The sequence below is a fragment of the Zalophus californianus genome, chromosome 6 (genome assembly GCF_009762305.2).
Source record: "Zalophus californianus isolate mZalCal1 chromosome 6, mZalCal1.pri.v2, whole genome shotgun sequence".
NCBI classification, from domain to species: Eukaryota; Metazoa; Chordata; class Mammalia; order Carnivora; family Otariidae; genus Zalophus; species Zalophus californianus.
Window position 1 is genome coordinate 80775966 of NC_045600.1, and position 17607 is coordinate 80793572.

Genomic DNA, 17607 nt, shown 5'->3' on the forward strand with positions numbered 1-17607 from the left:
CATGTAGGTGCTGAGGTGTACAAGTAACCTGGAAGTGTGAGGGAGTCATCCTCCACATGGAGCAAATTTGACAGATGGAGACAGGAGCTAGCTGTTAAAGTCTTCCTTCCTCACCCAGAGAGATGTCTGAGAAATATGTTCGCTTCATAAGACATCAGTGCAGATAGCAAACCAATTGTTGTTCCAAGCTGTTGTCAACTTGGTAATGCACTTCATATATTTGCTGTCCTTTCCCATCCCATTCCCTTCTTCCATCAGTCTTGCTTCCTAGGATTGAATTTACTGATAATATCTTAGCACCTAAGCTTTTTGCCTCAAGCTCTAAGAAACCCAGGCTAAGATCATTGATACCATTTATGAAGTGCTTACTGTATCCTGGACACTGTTTCAAGCACTTTACATTATTTTCTTATTATGGTAAAATATATATAATACGAAATTTGTCATTTTAACCATTTGTAGGTGTACAACATTATTTTTAAAGTAACTTCAAAGTTAAGGTTAAACAAACAAACAGACAAGTAAAGAATTCATACGTGTATGGCTCAATGAATTTCTGTTCAAGATACAGAATATTACCAACACGAGAGAAGCGCCTCCCTTGTACCTCTGCCAGTCATTATCCCTTTTCAAAGAAAATCGTTATTTTGATTTCTGTCATTTGTCTGCTTTCCATTCATGTAGTAGAAAGAACTCTTTTATGCCTATATTATGCTCAATGTTGTGTTTGTAAGACTCATTGATGTTAATGTGGCAACTGTTTACCCATTTCCACTGCATATAACATTTCATTGTATGATTATATCTTAATTTATTTCTCCATTCTATAAATAGACACTTGGATTGTTTCCAGTCTTTGGCTGCTATCAATAATGCTGTTCTGAACATTCATGTACATGGCTGTTGGTGCTGGGCCACAAGGACTGTGTAGATTTAGCTTTAACAAGTACTGTTTAGGGGCACCTGGGTGGCTCAGTCCTTTAAGCACCTGTCTTAGGCTCAGGTCATGATCCCAGGGTCCTGGGATCGAGCCCCACGTCGGGCTCCCTGCTCTGCGGAGAGCCTTCTTCTCCCTCTCCCTCTGCTGCTCCCCCTGCTTGTGCTCTTTATCTCTCTGTCAAATAAATAAATAAAATCTTTAAAACAAAACAAAACAAATACTGTTTAATTCACCGACCACCCCACCACCAAAGTTTACATCCCCATTGTATGAGGGTTCTAGTTTTTATATTCTTGCTGACACCAGATATCAGTTATTTGTGTGTATGTGTGTGTGTAATTCTAACCATTTTCTGTGTATTTAGAGATTGTACATAGAGATTTCTATGTATGTATGTTGACAGTATTGTTTTAATTTGCATTATTTACTGACAGTGAGGTTGAGCACTATTGCATATAGTTAGTATTTGAACAGTCCCTTTTGTGAAGTACCTTTTCAAGTCTTTGGACCACTTGTCCCCCTTTGAGTTGTCTGAGTTTTTCTTAAGTGATTTGAAGAATTTCTTTACATGATCTGAATATCAAACCCTGTCAGATGTCTGTATTGCAGATGTTTTCCCTCACTTGTGTAGCTTATCTTCTCAATTTTGTAATGGGGTATTTTTACGAACTTAATTTTAATAAAGACCAAGTGGTCCACGTAATATAAAGTATCTTCATGTCCTGTAGCATTAGGTAAAAATTTCCTAAGACAGATGCAAAAGCTCTAATCAATAGGCTTAAGAAATCTTTGCCTATCACAAGTCCATGAAGATATTTTATGTTATTTTCTAGAAACTTTGTGTGATCTTTTAATTTATACTTACGGTCCATCTGGAATTAATTTTTGTGTGTAGCATGAGGTACAGGTCAAGATTTGGCTATCCCACGGGCCCGGCACCATGTATTGTAGAGATCTGAACTATGATAGTGACTTGAGTGATTTTCTTTTTCTTTCTTTCTTTCTTTTTTTTTTTTTTTAAAGATTTATTTACTTGAGAGAGAGAGAGAGCATGAGAGAGCACAAGGTAGCACAAGGCCTTGGGGGGAGGGGCAGAGGGAAGGGAAGAGAAAGAGAATCTGATGCAGGCTCTATCTCATGACCCAGAGATCATGACCTGAGCAGAAATCAAGGGTTGGTTGCTTAACTGAGCCACCCAGTCGCCCCCAGATTTTCTTTTTAGTAATGTCCTTATGGTGTCTGTGTTAAGGTAATTTTGTCCTCATAAAAAACATTGCAAAATGTTCTTCTAGTCTCTGGAAAAGTTTTTAGAAGATGGCTCTTCTTTCTTTCTTAAATGTTTGGAGATATTCATCAGGAAAGCAATCCAGACTTGAAGTGTTCTTCATGGGTAAATTTTAATCAGTAACTTGATTTCTTTAATAGATATGAAATTATTCATATTTACATTTTTCCTTATATTATTTCTGTTAAATTGTCTCAAGGAATTTGTCCGTTTCATCTAAATTTTCAAATTTGTTGCATAAAGTTATTCCTAACATCCTCTTATTAACTGTCTAATGTCTCATGAACAGTAACAATGTCCCCTTTTTCATTTTGGATATTGATTATTTAGGTCATCACCTTTTGTTTTCTTGTTCAACTTGATTAAAGATTTGTTGATATTAGTTTTTGCAAAAAAAGATGCAAATTTGACTTAATTTTCTCTATTTTCTCCCATTTCAATGATGTCTGTTATTGATATCCCTTTATTATTTCTATTTGTTTTCTGGGATTTAATTTGCTTTGTTTTTCAGCTACTCTAGATTCACATTTAGATAATTAATTTTCTGTCTTTTTAAAATTTCCAATATTTACATTTAATGCTATCTCTTCTAAGAATGAGTCTAGAATCTCTTCTAGCATCTGCCCTTTTATCTTTCCCATGTATCTGTCATGCTTTTTTTCCTTGTATTTTTAATCTTTCCTTTTTTTGTGCCTCAGTTTTGTTGTTTTAAGGAAAAAATCGCAGAACACTCAAGATCAACATTGATAAAGAACAGTTACCTCATTTCTATTTGATGTTTGTAGAGACTTTTTTGCCAAGATTACTAAGAATAGTACTCTCTCCGACTGCAACTGTTTGAAGGAGGCAAAAACCATTCAGAGAGAACATACATTCTCTCTCTTTGGTTTAGGGATGAATTCAGATACATTAAACTGCAAATAATTTTATATTTAAGCCTGGGATATATGGTAGAGTAGTCATTATTGAAATGGATTCAAATTTATGGGTAAACATCCGTCAGAGTTTTATAATTTTATGGGTAAGCTTTTTATATGTAGCAATAATAGAGAGATGAGGACATTACTTTTAGTGAGCTGGGGCAAGGGATGCTATATTCTGCAAGGGAGGGGACAGTACAACTCTACAACATCCCACTGGATATTCATGTAGGTGATACAACTGGTTTTTGTTTTGTTTTGTTTTAGAGAAGAGGGGGGAAGAGGGGCAGAGACAGGTAGAGAGAGAATCTTAAGCAGGCTTCACGCCTAGCACAGAGCCCTACATGGGTCTGGATCTCAGCACCCTGAGATCATGACCTGAGCCCAAATCTTCACCGACTGAGCCACCCAGGGGCCCAGTGATAAAACAATTATGATTTTACCCTATATCCTGACTCTCTTTTACATATGAACCCTAAAATATTTTTTGCATGGTTTAGATAGAGTCTGAATTCTCCATGAATAATAGTACACAGAAAGAATATTGTTTTGTTTGTTTGGAACTTTACGGAGAGTTAGTCACAATTTTGGAAAATCACACTAACTACCCTATTCTGCCTATGGTATTTTTGTTTCTTATACAACTCACCTATGCTATGTCAGCAATACAACACATAACCTGTATGTGTATGCGTGTTTAAGAGGATTCCGCAGATAGATGCAAACACCCCATCACTTTGTTGATCTACGATTCAGTGTAACAATATTGTCATACATTACTTTCCCTTTATTTCTTCTTTTAAGTAGGAGCATTGCCGTGCATACTGATTTAAAAATATGTCTAATATATAGTATTATGTACCAATTTTAGTCCAAGACAGTGATTTCATCTCAGGACTTTTGTTATGAAAAGAGAGGTCCGGAGCCTGATAGGTTGAGAACAACTTGGGTAGAATCACGGTGTTTGCTCAGATTGATTTCAACACACAGAAAAGACCCAGCACAAAGAAACCTTTTTTATTACTATAATTTACTGTTACCTTAAAAACTTCTCTTTGTTACCTAAAGCGGTTTTCGTCACTGCGAGGCGATTGCCTCGGGCCGGAACGTTCACGCCCCGGGGCAGAGGCGCTCCTAGACAGTCCTGGCTGAGACTCCGCCCGGAACCTTGGCGCCGTGACGCAGGTTTCCGGCGGGCTTCTTAGAGCGCTGAACAGCTTTGGGCCGAAGGACCATGAGAGGGCCGGAGTCGGGTCCCGAGCCTACGATGGAGGGCGACGTGCTGGACACCCTGGAGGCGCTGGGGTGAGTATTCTCGGGGACGCCCTTCCCCTGAAAACGTAAGCTGTCCCTCCGTTTGGCTGCTGCGGTCTCTTCCCCGTAGGCCTCCGCTGGGCTCCGGCATCTCAGTGGAGGCCTCCTTGGCCACCGCGCTCCCGCCGGCGCCGACGGAGTTAAGAGGGAGGCGGGAGAGAAATCCGTTTGGGGGGTGGAGCAGGGCCGGAGAGCTGGGGCGCGTGGCCCCCTTTTCCAAACTCCTGGTCTCGAAACTCCATAGCCAGGAGCTGGGGCGTTGGCGCGGAGCAGCGGGGCTAGCACCAGCCCTTCCGAGGAGCATGTCCCTGCCCCGCGGGTGCTAATTTGTGTTGACGTAGTTGTCGCGCCCGGGGCTGGGGGGTGCTGGAACCCCGACTGCGGCTGGGGACTGTTGTCTCCTGCCATGTATAACCTGTGGCTTAATTAGGGCTCGGGAGCGAATCACCTGCTTCCTTGACCGGAGAAAGTGTCCCAGTTAAGTGTGGGTCCATTCATTCGACCGTTTCATCCGTTCGTTAGCCACATAGTGTCGTGAGGTTAGTATGCATTAATTAATGCATATTTAAGTGCTAGGCAGAGGAAGAAGACAGTTTTCAGATTACTAGTAGCTCGCGTAGTTGTTGGGGGCTACAGAGTCTACCGGAGTTTACAATTCAGAATGCCAAGTGCTGTGAGAACTCCTGGAATGATGTTAATACTTCGAAGCACGGCGATCAATTTATGCAGAGTAGTCTCCCTCACCCTCAGCCTGTTTTTACTCACAGCTGTTGACATCCCAAACTATCTTGTCCTGTGTATTTATTTAGCCTCTCTGACACCCCCCCCCCCCCCCCAGCTCCAGGAAATCAGGTGCCTTACCTGTCTTGTTCCCAGCAACTTTCTACACTGGGGTCTGGCAGAATAAATAGCGGTTGAATGAATGGGTAAATGAAGAGAAGTTCAAAGAAGAGAGTGCATAGAGATAGACATAGGGACAGATAGTTTAGGATCAAAAAGATTGGAGCCATCTACACAATTGTTTGCCTTGCCACAGGCTGGAGTTTCTTGAATGGGATAGGCTGTGCCTTTGCACTTTGCAGTCTTATACGGAAGCTTGAAACCCCTACCCCACTTTATTTTTTTCTAAAACTGCACTTGGCTCTTCTATCAGTTGCTTCTTTGGACCCCAGTAATACCTACTTTGCAATATAACAAAGCCTTGCCCTTAGTGGATAGATCCAGGGTATATGTTTGTCAAATGAAAGAACTGAGCCAGTGATTATTTAAGGGGCATTTTTATTCTGTGAAATCTCTTGGAAATTTTCACCTAACTTGGTTAAGGAGGTAAGCAAAACACGTTAAAATACTAGAAGTGTGTAGACCCCAAATAGCTTGAGATCCCAGGTCCTTCAGATAAAAATAGTATGATTCTGTAAATAGTCCATGAAAAAGAGAAAGTCAGTGCTTTTTCCTCTTCCTTCATTCCTTGAATTTGTTTCCTTTTTTTTTTTTAAAAGATTTTATTTATTTCAGAGAGAGAGAGAATGAGAGATAGAAAGCACGAGAGGGAAGAGGGTCAGGGGGAGAAGCAGACTCCCTGCTGAGCAGGAAGCCTGATGTGGGACTCGATCCCCGGACTCCAGGATCATGACCTGAGCCAAAGGCAGTCGCTTAACCAACTGAGCCACCCAGGCGCCCTCTTTTTTAAGATTTATTTATTTATTTTAGAGGGGCTGGGTGGAGAAGCAGAGGGAGAGGAAGAGAGAAACTTAAGCCTACAATACCCTGAGCACAGACCCTCGTGAGGGGCTCAATCTCATGACCTTGAGATTAGGACCTGAGCCAAAACCAAGAGATGCTTAACCAACTGTGCCACCTAGGTGCCTCGAATTTGTTTCTTTTACAGGCATTTTGAAAAATGAACTTTGCTATAATCTTGACTTTTACCAAGGAAAATTAGTTTCAGATTATTCAATATAGAAAGTAAAACAGTTTATAGACTTTAGAATTGATTTTTCCTGGAATAACTGAGGACAAAATTTTGAAGTTTGGTTTTTCTTACAATAATAATGAAATGTGGAAATTAGTATTTACTTACAATATGTGTTGTAATTTAACACTGTTCTAAAATATCCATTTAGTTTGTGAATAATGCATTTTCTGTTGTGACTGAAACATTTAGGATATTAGTGAAAGTACTTTGGTCTGTAAGGTAAAATTGGAAATTAAAGGGAGGAATTAAAAGGGAAAATCTATGTGAAAGAAGAGTTCGGTGATATACATGAAAACTGGGTGGGCATAACTTTGTTTCCTTGTCTGAAAGAAGGAGGCTGGAGCACATGATTTCAGAAGTCTTTTTTTTAGTTCTGACCATCTATGATTTTGTAGAGTGGATCTCAGCCCTGGTTGTGCATCAGAATCATGTATGGAGCTTGTGAAATAAAATGTTCCAGTCTGTTCTGTACCATATTGACTGATCATGATCTTCAGGGGTGCAGTATGGCATGCATATTTTTAAAAAGCTTCACAGCCTAGTTGAGAATCAGCATTATGGAAGGAAGTTTTTTTCAGTTATTTATTGAGCACAACTGTATGTTGAAAACTGTCCAGAGAAGTCATTTGTGAGCAAAATAGAATTGATCCCTGTCCCTGTGGAGTTTACAGTCCAGTGGAGAAACAGACTTGATCACACAAACATGATAAACCGTAATAAGCTCTTTAAAGGAAAAGAGCAGGGTGACATGACATGACAGGAGGACCTATGTAAAGACAGGACAGGACAGGTGGATAGGAGTAAACTAGGTGAGGTTCACAGGAAAGGAGGACAGGGGTCCTTAAAGTGAGAACAAAATATGAAAGCTCTTGAAGTGGAAAGGAACTTGCTGTATTAGAATAACTGGAAGGAGGCCCATGCGCCTGGAGAGCAGAGAGCAATGGCCAAGATAGTGGAAGATTTGATTGAAGGGGAGACCCAAGGCATGCAGTGCAAGTAGGGGAAAGATGTTTACTGTTACTGTTTGTTCTTTGTCATAACAGCAATGGGGCATGATTGAAGGACTTTAAATAAAAAAGGGAGAGATCAGATGTCTAGTTTGAGAAGTTACTTCAGTAAGGTGGAGATGGCTTGGAGAATTTACTAGTCAGGGCAAGGAGTGATGGCTGCTCAGTGGAAGTGGGTATGGAATAAAGTGCACACTGTAGAACTTAGTGATTGGATATTAAAGCTGACAGGGATGACGATATCAAGGATTCCTTTCTTCAGTAAGTATTTATTGAGCACCAGAATGAAATGAAACACCTTGGAATCTAAATTGGAAAGGGAAGAAAATGAAGACCACAAGGAGGTAGGAAATACAGAGAATATGGAGTGGCCAGTGGAATGGAGGTAGAGATGAGATCCAAGGATGGTTGAAAGTGAGTGGTCAAAAGAGCAAGCTGAAAGGATAGGTAGTAGGTTGTGTCAGGGAGTAACGTGTTTGATTTAGTGATTTCGGAGGTGGAGTAGTTCTGGTGATGGCAAGGTCTAAGGGGTGCCTCACTGACATGTCATGGCAAAGGTCTGAAAAGAGAAATTTCAGGAATTGAGAGCTCAGGGTATTGCATAGGGTATGCATACAGGAAAATAGCAGAAATAGGAATGGAGAGGAAAACTGAGCACAGGGCATTTTGGGGAGTGTCCAAGCAATTAATAGGTGAAAACCACAAGAGGGAGAGTGGTAAATCTGACTGGCCTGAGCCTAAAGAGAGAAGGAGGTGTTTATAAGATGGTGGGAGACCAGTGATATGGATGCTGTTTTGGGAAGCAAGGAGGGCAAGTCCTTGAAGAACTTCAGAGAGTAAAATCACCAAAGCTAGAGGTGGTAGGGATAATCTTTCTGATTATCAATCTAGGACAGTTGTTGTTTATAGGTGAAACATAAGTTTGGGTCAGGAAGTGGAGAGCTGGATCAGAGGCAAGCCAGTAGGGTATATAAATGACGGGGGGAAGGAAGGGGTCTCATATTTTATGTGTTGGCTGATGGAAACGGAAAAGAGAAAGTAAATTAGGCACCAGCTGTGTCTTTGTGGGGGTTTGCCAATGGCCGTAGTGGATTGAAGATTTGGATCACCCAGAGCTTGAAGCAGTGTCAGACTAGCAACTATGGTTCCCATATAGGTGGCCCTGGGGGAGTCGGCTTAGGGGAGGTGTCCCCAGTGTTTGGAATAAGAGTAGCACTTTCCTAATTAAATAAAAATACCTAGAATGAACTAAGAACATTATAATAATCCCTATCTTACAGGATATTGTGGCAGTTAAGTGAGGTAATATACATAAAGCACACAGCACTGGCCTAGTGTAAGAGTAGTTTTTGGTGTTAGTTGCCATTTTAATTATCATTGTTATTGGATGTTCAATGCATTTTTTTCTTCTTTTTATTTTTACCTGATTTGGTGAGCTGAGGCATTAAGATTTGTGGGTTTTTTCCCCCCTTCTAAATTCAGTATTTTTGGTGATTTGAAAAATTTTATTGAATTTTATAATTGGCATTTCAGTTAAAAATAACTTATCACCCCTCTAACTCGGGTTTGACCTGCAGCCATCCCAGATGGAGAAGATGGCCGTCCCAGCAGTGTCTGGGCTGTCCCGGCAGGTGCGATGCTTTAGTATGACTGTGGTCAGGCCGTTTTCCAAGCTCATGTGGCCACCTGTTCAGGTATATGGTATTGAAGGTCGCTATGCCACTCCCCTTTATTCTGCTGCATCTAAACAGAATAAACTGGAACAAGTAGAGAAAGAATTGTTGAGAGTAGTACAAATCTTGAAGGAACCCAAAATGGCTGCTTCCATTATGATTCCCTATATAGAGTGTTCTGTGAAAGTAAAAAGCCTAAATGACATGAGCGCAAAAGAGAGGTTCTCTCCTCTCACATCCAACCTGATCAGTTTGCTTGCTGAGAAGGGTCACTTGGACAGTACCCCTGGAGTCATTTCTGCCTTGTCGACCATGATGAGCATCCACCGTGGAGAAGTACCGTGCCCAGTGACCACTGGATCCCCTTTAGATGAAGCCACTCTTACTGAATTAAAGACGGTCCTGAAGAGCTTCCTAAGTAAAGGCCAAGTCTTGAAATTGGAAGTTAAGACTGATCCGTCAATCATGGATGGAATGATTGTCCGTATTGGAGAGAGATATGCTGGGATATGTCTGCGAAAACCAAGATTCAGAAGCTGAGCAGGGCCATGCAGGAGGTTTTCTGAAAGTGTTGATTTTCTGCCAGTGAAAATTACTAAACTTGGAGCAACAATAAAATGCTTCCTGAACAGAAAAAAAATAACGTATCACCAATGATATGAACGAATTAATTTTATTCAAGAGTTTGATTATTTCTTTATTGTAGAGATGAAAGCAAGTAGGGGAAAGATGTTTACTGTTAAATCTCAATAGGAGGCACTGTAAGATATGGAGGCAAGGTAACATATAGAAGAACCAATCTTGTCTGTAGGAGCAGAGACAGTGGTAATAATCCCAGCTCTCCCTTTGCCTGGCTGTGTCAACTGGCCAGGTTATTTGCTTAACTTTCCTCGTTAGGATAGACAGAAGTTTGAGTTCATATGGAGTGTGTGAGTTCAACTCTGGATTTAAATCCTAGTGTCATCACCTAGTTATTATCTTCTGATCCTACAGAATTAAGATCATGCCGACTTCAAAGCATTGCCCTGAAGACTAAATGAGTTATAAATAAATACAATTATCGGTCTCTACGTCTGTATCTGTATCCGTGCATGTCTGTTACTGTGCCTAGCCTACCGCTTAAGGCAGGTATCTTAACCTCATTCAGCCTTAACTTCTTACCTGCAAAATGGGGATTTGAAAATACTCACCCTTCATGAGCTATGACCAGAGAATTCAGAGAAAAAGAAATGCAAGTGGCCTTTAAACATATGAAAAGATGTACAGCCTTGCTCTTAAGAGAAATGTAAATTAAAACTATACTGAGATACCAGATGGTCAAAAATCTAAAGGTTTGACAACTTTGGTGAGTTATGAGGGAATGGGTACTCTTACACCTTGACGGTACAACCGCTGTAGAGGAATATTTAATAGTATCTAGCAAAGTTACATACCATTTACCCTTGGACCCGAGTCTCACCTCTAGAAATCTGTCCCAGGTATAAACTGGCAAAAAGTTGCCAAATTTTTTTATAAGAGCAAAACACTGCAAATAACCCAAATATCCTTCACTAGGGGCATAGTACTCCAGACAGTGGAGAACTGTAACCTAAAAGATAATTGAGTAGTGTCTCTGCTGCTCTCCAGTACAGTTGACCCTTAAACAACATGCGTTTGAACCATGTGGGTCCATTTGTACGTGGACTTTTTTCAGTAAACATGTACAGTATTGTAAAACTCTTTACGATTTTCTTTAGTTACCGTAAAAATACAGTATATAATACATATACAAAGTAGTGTTAATTGGCTGTTTATATAATCAGTAAAGCTTCCAGTCAGCAGTAGGCTATCAGTAGGTAAGTTTTTCAGGAGTCGAAAGTTATATGCAGATTGGCGACTACATGGGGATTGACACCCCTAACCCCTGGGTTGTTCAAGGGTCTGCTTTATATGTAAATGTATATGTGCATGTGTGTGTATATTGTTTAAAGCAAGGAAAAGAACAGTGTATTGTAGACTACCTTTACCTAAAAAAGAAGTATATATATGTTTATATTTAAAAACATGGAATGACAACCCCAAACTAATAAACATGTTACCTCTGGGGGCAGGGGGAACAGAGTAGAGGGAACAAGATTAAGATTGCAAACTAAATTTGTTTGAATGTACCTTGTTTTGTAAATTCTACTTTGAAACAATGTAAATGTTTTACATAATTATAAAGCAAAATTAAATAAAATGAAGTCAAAGAGACAAATTGCTAAAAGTTGAAAGCAAAATGAAATGTTTATCAGTATATTGAGTAGGTAGTTTCATCACATGGAAAGGAATTTTTTTTTTAAGATTTATTTATTTATTTATATGAGAGAGAGTGAGAGAGCACAAGCAGGGGGAGTAGCAGGCAGAGGGAGAAGCAGACTCCCTGCTGAGAAAGGAGCCTGATGTGGGACTTGATCCCAGGACCCTGGGATCATGACCTTAGCCAAAGGCAGACGCTTAACTGACTGAGCCACCCAGGCGTCCCGCAGCTTTAATTTTTTAATTTAAAATTTGCATCTATTCTTTTTTTGCTAAAATTCTTTATTTTTGTTGCTAGTATGTGGTTATTAGACTCTGCTCTTTTTGACTTTGTGGTAGTTGTAATACTTATCTTAAAATTGGTTGATAGTTTTACTAAGAAATGATAAAGGAAAAAAGCCAAATGTTAATTAAATAGGGCAGAAATTGGCAAACTATGTCTATAAACAGACCCAATAATAAAAATTATGGGCTTTGCTGACCATATTATCAACTCTGCAATTGCAGTGTGGAAGCAGCCAGAGACAGTCTGTGAATGGATATATTTATTGGCTGTGTTCCACTAAAACTTTATTTACAAAAATAGGCAGCAGGCCTTGATATAGAGTACTATCATTTTTTTTTTTTAAACCTTTTATGTCTTCCTTTCTAGGTATAAGGGACCACTGTTAGAAGAGCAAGCCCTTACCAAGGCAGCAGAGGGTGGACTGTCTTCACCTGAATTTTCAGAGCTCTGTGTTTGGTTAGGCTCTCAGATAAAATCATTGTGCGACTTGGAAGAAAGTATCACTTCAGCTGGTATTTTATTTTATTGTGTTTTATTTACTTTTGTGTAATAGTAAAGTGAAGTGATAGGTTATGATTTATAGCTTTGCCTACATTGTATCTACAAAGCAAAATAATGTTATGAAGAACTATAGTATGTGATATTAAATATCTTTGGATTAAATTTTATATTCAAAATTGATTCTTAAATTTATATGAGTCTAAACAATAACTGTATAGTCTTTAGTATTCTTTAGAAAAAGTAGAGTCTGAATTTGATTATTTAAACAGTTTAATTTTTGAATACTGCTTATTTTAAATTAAGGTTTTGTTTTTGTTTTTTTTAAAGTAATTTAAGTTGTATTAGCAAGCCTGTAACTTAGGACATGGATTCACATAGGAATACCATAAAAAAAAAACTGTGCTACCTCAGAAATGTTTATTTAATTCATTCCTGTCTTGGTAACTGGAGTCCTTGTGGACCTTCAGTTGGTAGAATTTCAAATAGAGAACCAAAATGAAAAATTTTTTTGTAATTGAGCATTTGATAGGATATAGAATTCACTTGAAGCAAAGTAAAATTAGCTGAATTTAAAACATGTGGCACAAATTCCTACATAATTAGATTATGAAAGAAAGATAAGCAATGAAGCCTAATTAGATGATTGCATTATCTGAATCTATAGAAATACAATAGAAATAGATCATTTGTTCTGAAACCAATTAATAATTATAGCCACAGTAATGTTTTTAATATTTCAGTTACCAACATAAAATATTTCCAGTTTATCTGCTTTTGTGGAAAGTCCATTGGAAAATACTCATCAGGGATTGAAATATAAAAATACTTATCCCATGATTAGATACTTAAGTTCTTAAATTTAAGTGTTACTTTATTTCTGTAGAAGTTGTTTGATTACCTTTACCTAAGCGTTGGGGTCACGCATGTAAGGATTTAAGGCAAATTGAAAATTTATAATTGAATGTAAAATTGAAATCAACTAGAGGTAGATTTTATAGTTTTCAGATTATATGGTAAATATTCAGTAAGTGTTTTATGATTTTTCTTCTTTAAAGGGAGAGATGATCTAGAAAGCTTCCAGCTTGAGATAAGTGGGTTTTTAAAAGAAATGGCATGTCCATATTCTGTACTCGTATCAGGAGATATTAAAGACCGTTTAAAAAAGAAGGATGACTGTTTGAAGCTTCTATGTAAGTTATCTTTCTTTGAACATTTAAACACATGTGTTTGATGTGGTTTTTGTTATTTTCAAGATTTATGAAATTTCATTAGTGAAGCTTTAGAAATTTTGTATGTTAAAAAGTTTTTAACATTTGACTTAAAATCTGAAGCTGACTTAGAGATACTTATATAAATGTAGTATAAATTCTAAAGTGCTAAGATTTTGAATACTTAGATTTATTTGGCCAATATAGAATGCCCTGTGTTTGTCATTTATAAATTACTTTAGTTATTTTTCCTTCACATAATTCATTTCAGCATTCATGACTAAATGACTAAAGTTGGTCATTTAGAGTCCTATTTATTCTTAAAACTCTCTGAAACTAGGCAGCTAAGTATTACATCTTGTTCTTAGTGATTAGGCATTGGATGACAGTTGGTTCAAAAATATTTACTGATCACCGATTATTGTACTAGAAACTGTTCTAGGCGCTAGGGTTATATCAGTTTTTAAAAAAAATTGTATTCTCTGGACATTTGAATTCTAGTGAGTGTGGCCTGTTTCTGTCAGGGGTGAGTTTGGAGTATTGATTACCCTACATCCAAACAATTACCATAAATAATATATCTATTTGTATTGGGGTCCTTTGAATTTTTTTTAAACTCAGTTAAATTTCATGCTGTTTTGAAAGTTCTACAGACAATGGCCATTTGAAAGAATTTTTCTAGCAACCTTATTATTGAAGATTTCTATTATTTTAGGTCATACCATTTATAAAGAGATCCATGTGATATATTCCACATAGGCTCTAGTATTAGTAACGTTTGTTTCATTGGTGCAGAAATCATAAATGTTGAGTGGTACTCATAGTAGTGTTGACATTTGAATTGCCTTGTGTGTGTTGGGAGGGATAAAAATTATGTGTCTCCCTCCCCCATTTCTTACACTGTTTCCCCATCTTCCGTTTAGTATGAGTCACTGATTTAATGAACCATTCTTAATAATGGTAGGTCACAGTAACCCTTAGATATATTGAGACAGAAAGGAAGCTAAGAAGCAATGGCCTAGAGGAACTTGCATGCTCTATCAGTCAGTGAGAACTGTGTACTCCACTGTGTTTCCTTTTTTGCATTATCTGCTAAAAATCTGAGCAATAATAGCAATATAGGTTTATGGTACAAGTAAAAGTAAAGAGGAGTTGTAAGAGAAGGTGGGGCAAAACAGAATTAGTGTTAAATGGGTACAGTATTTGTTGGGGAAGATAAAAATGTTCTAAAGTTGGATGGTGGTGATGGTTGTACAATAGTGCAAATGTATTTAATGCCACTGTATGCTTACAAATAGAATTGTAAATTTTATATGTTAAAAAATTATATACTCATCATAGAAATCTTTACAAAGTTGAAAGAATTGTAAAGAAAAAAATCACTGATAATCTCACTCCCCAGAGAGAATCATTAATAACTTCTTGGTGTATTTTCTTTTCCATCTTTTTCCTTTATACACATACATTTAAATAAGATTGGAGTCTATCATAGATACAACAATTCCTTCTCTTTCTTCTTTTCATTTAATGCGTTGTGAGCATTTTCCCATCACTTGAAATTTTTTTGAAAAAATAATTTAAATTGGCTACATAACATTCTATGCTATGGACATAACATTTTTATATAATGGGTATTTAGATTCTTTTCTATTTTTAATTTCAAATTTTTGATTACTTAGACAAAGATTGTAAATATTCGGTGTATATTGCCATATTTTGCTTTAGATATATTATACCAGTTCACAGTCTTACCACCATCTCTTCCATCTTTATCTTGAGTTTGGCTGTCTTTAAAACATACTGATATAATAAGCCTCTTCATATTTTCTTGGATGTGTTTGTGACATGTATAAGGGCCAAAGTCCTTACTACGTGAAGAGCTTTTATAAATCAAGAAGAAAAAAATAAAAACTCACTGGAAAAGTGTGTAAATTACAAAAGAAATGAACTGGCACTCGACAGAAAAATTTTTTAAAAAATTGCTTCTAAACATGAAAACATGCACAGTATTCCTCAGATTTAAAGAGTTATAAAAAAGTAAAATGACAGGATACCATTTTTCATTTAACAGGTGAGTAAATACCAAAAAAAAAAAAGAGAGAGAAAAGAGGTCATTGTATTGGGGGGGAATAAGCATTCTCATATATGATAGGCATGAAGATATGGGAGAATAACCGTACAGCCTTTTAGAAGGGCAAATTCTTAGTATCACAGTTAAAATTCCCCTACCTTTTGACTTGGAAATTCCAGGACTAGGAGTACATACCTGTTTCCCTAAGTGTATAAAGGTATGTAAAAAGGATGTTTATTATGGCATTATTCATAGTAGTTAAATAGAAATGGTATATCCTTGCAGTGATACCATTATACAGCCATTTGAATGAAAATAGATGTGCTGATATGGAATGATTTCTGATGTATTGGTAAATTAAAAAATATACAGAACATCTGCAGTATGCTCTTGTTTGTATAAAAGAAAAGTGTGTAGATGGTGGATATGCATTTTCAGTATATATATGCATATGCCTAAAAAGATACCCAAGAAATTAATATTGATTGCCTCTGGTGAGGGGGATAAGATGTGTGGTGGGAAGACTTTTCACTGTACTGTTTGCTGTCTGCATGGATTATCACTTGAAATATTAGACTGAACTCGTGTTTGTAGTATTACATAGAACACGTTTCCTAGAACAAAGGCAGACAGCTTAGGTTCTGTCCAAAATACAAATTTTTGAAGAACTGGTGATCTGTTTGAATGAAGTTTTGAAATCAGAAGGACCTTGGCATAGTCCTCATAAGCATAGTTTGATACATATTGGTCTTAACTTTTTGTGAGCTCTTTTGACTGTCACCTATAGACTTTGTGGAAAAGTCTTTAAGTCAGTGCCTGCCCATGAGAATCACTGTGGGTCTAATACCGTGCAGATGCTTAACTCCTACTTCAGATCTGCTGGTTCAGAATCTTTGAGGGCGGGACCCTGGCACCTGTACAGGCATACCTCAGAGATCCTGTGGGTTGATTTCCAGACCACGGCAACAAGGTGAATATCACAGTGAAGCAGGTCAAATGAATTTTTTGGTTTTCCAGTGCATATAAAAATTATATTTACAATATACTATAGTTTACTAAGTGTACAATAATAGCATTATGTTTAAAAAAACAACATGCATAGCTTAATTAAAAAATGCCTTATTTTTAAAAAAAAATACTAGCTATCATTGAGCTTTTAGTAAGTTGTAATCTTTGGCTGGTAGAGGGTCCTGCCTCTGTGCTAATGGCCGCTGACTGATCAGGGTGGTGGTGGTTGCTGAGGGTTGGGTGGCTGTGGTGTTTGCTTAAAATGAGGCAGCGGTGAAGTTTGCCACATCAGTTGACTCTTTTATAAATGATTTCTCTGTAGCATGTGATGCTTTATGATGGCATTTTACCCACAGTAGAACTTCTTTCAAAACTGGGGTTTATACTCTCAAACCCTACTGCTGCTTTATCAACTAAGTTTATGGAATATTATAATCCTTTGTTGTAGTTTCAACAATCTTCATAATATTTCACCATGAGTAGGTTCCATCTCAAGAAACCATTTTCTTATCCATAAGAAGCAACTCCTCATCTGTTAAGTTTTGTCATGAGATTGTAGCAATTCAGTTACATCTTCAGCTTTACTTCTAGTTCTCTTGCCGTTCCCACCACATCTGCAGTTACTTCCTCCACTGAAGTCTTGGACTCCTCAAAGGCATCCATGAGGGTCAGAGTCAGCTTCTTCCAAATTCCTGTTGGTATTTTGATCTCTACCCATGAATCATGGATGTTCTTAATGGCATCTAGAATGGTGAATTCGCTTCAGAAGGTTTTCAATTTCAAGGTTTTCAAGGTTTTCAATTGACTTTGCCCAGATCCACCAGGGGAGTCATTGTCTATGGCAGCAATAGCCTTAGGGATTATATTTCTCAAATAATAAGACTTGAAAGTCGAAATTACTCCTTGATCCATGGGCTGCAGAATGGATATTGGGTTAGCAGGCACGAAAACATTAATCTCATTGTACATTTCCGTGAGAGCCCTTGGGTGCATTGTCAATGAGCAGTCCTATTTTGAAAGGAATCTTTGTTTCTGAGTAGTGGGTCTCAGTAGTGGGTTTAAAATAGTCAATAAATCATGCTGTAAACAGATGTGCTGTCACCCAGGCTTTGTTGTTCCATTTATAGAGCACATGCAGAGGC

General features: G+C 37.8%; 2 protein-coding genes across 2 annotated transcripts in view; both read left to right on the forward strand.

The window, feature by feature from the left end:
* Positions 1-4272: 4272 nt before the first annotated feature.
* The window catches only part of FAM98B (family with sequence similarity 98 member B), a 35443-nt gene continuing 22108 nt past the window's right edge, over positions 4273-17607 (forward strand). Inside the window, exons 1-3 of the mRNA XM_027572260.2 lie at positions 4273-4450; positions 12044-12189; positions 13234-13368. Coding sequence (XP_027428061.2) covers positions 4380-4450; positions 12044-12189; positions 13234-13368 — 352 coding nt within the window. The 5' untranslated portion in view covers positions 4273-4379. The remainder of the gene's footprint in view (positions 4451-12043; positions 12190-13233; positions 13369-17607) is intronic.
* On the forward strand, positions 9037-9654 carry LOC113910274 (ATP synthase subunit O, mitochondrial-like). Its single transcript, XM_035728241.1, has one exon. The coding sequence runs from the start codon at positions 9037-9039 to the stop codon at positions 9652-9654; it is 618 nt and encodes a 205-aa protein (XP_035584134.1).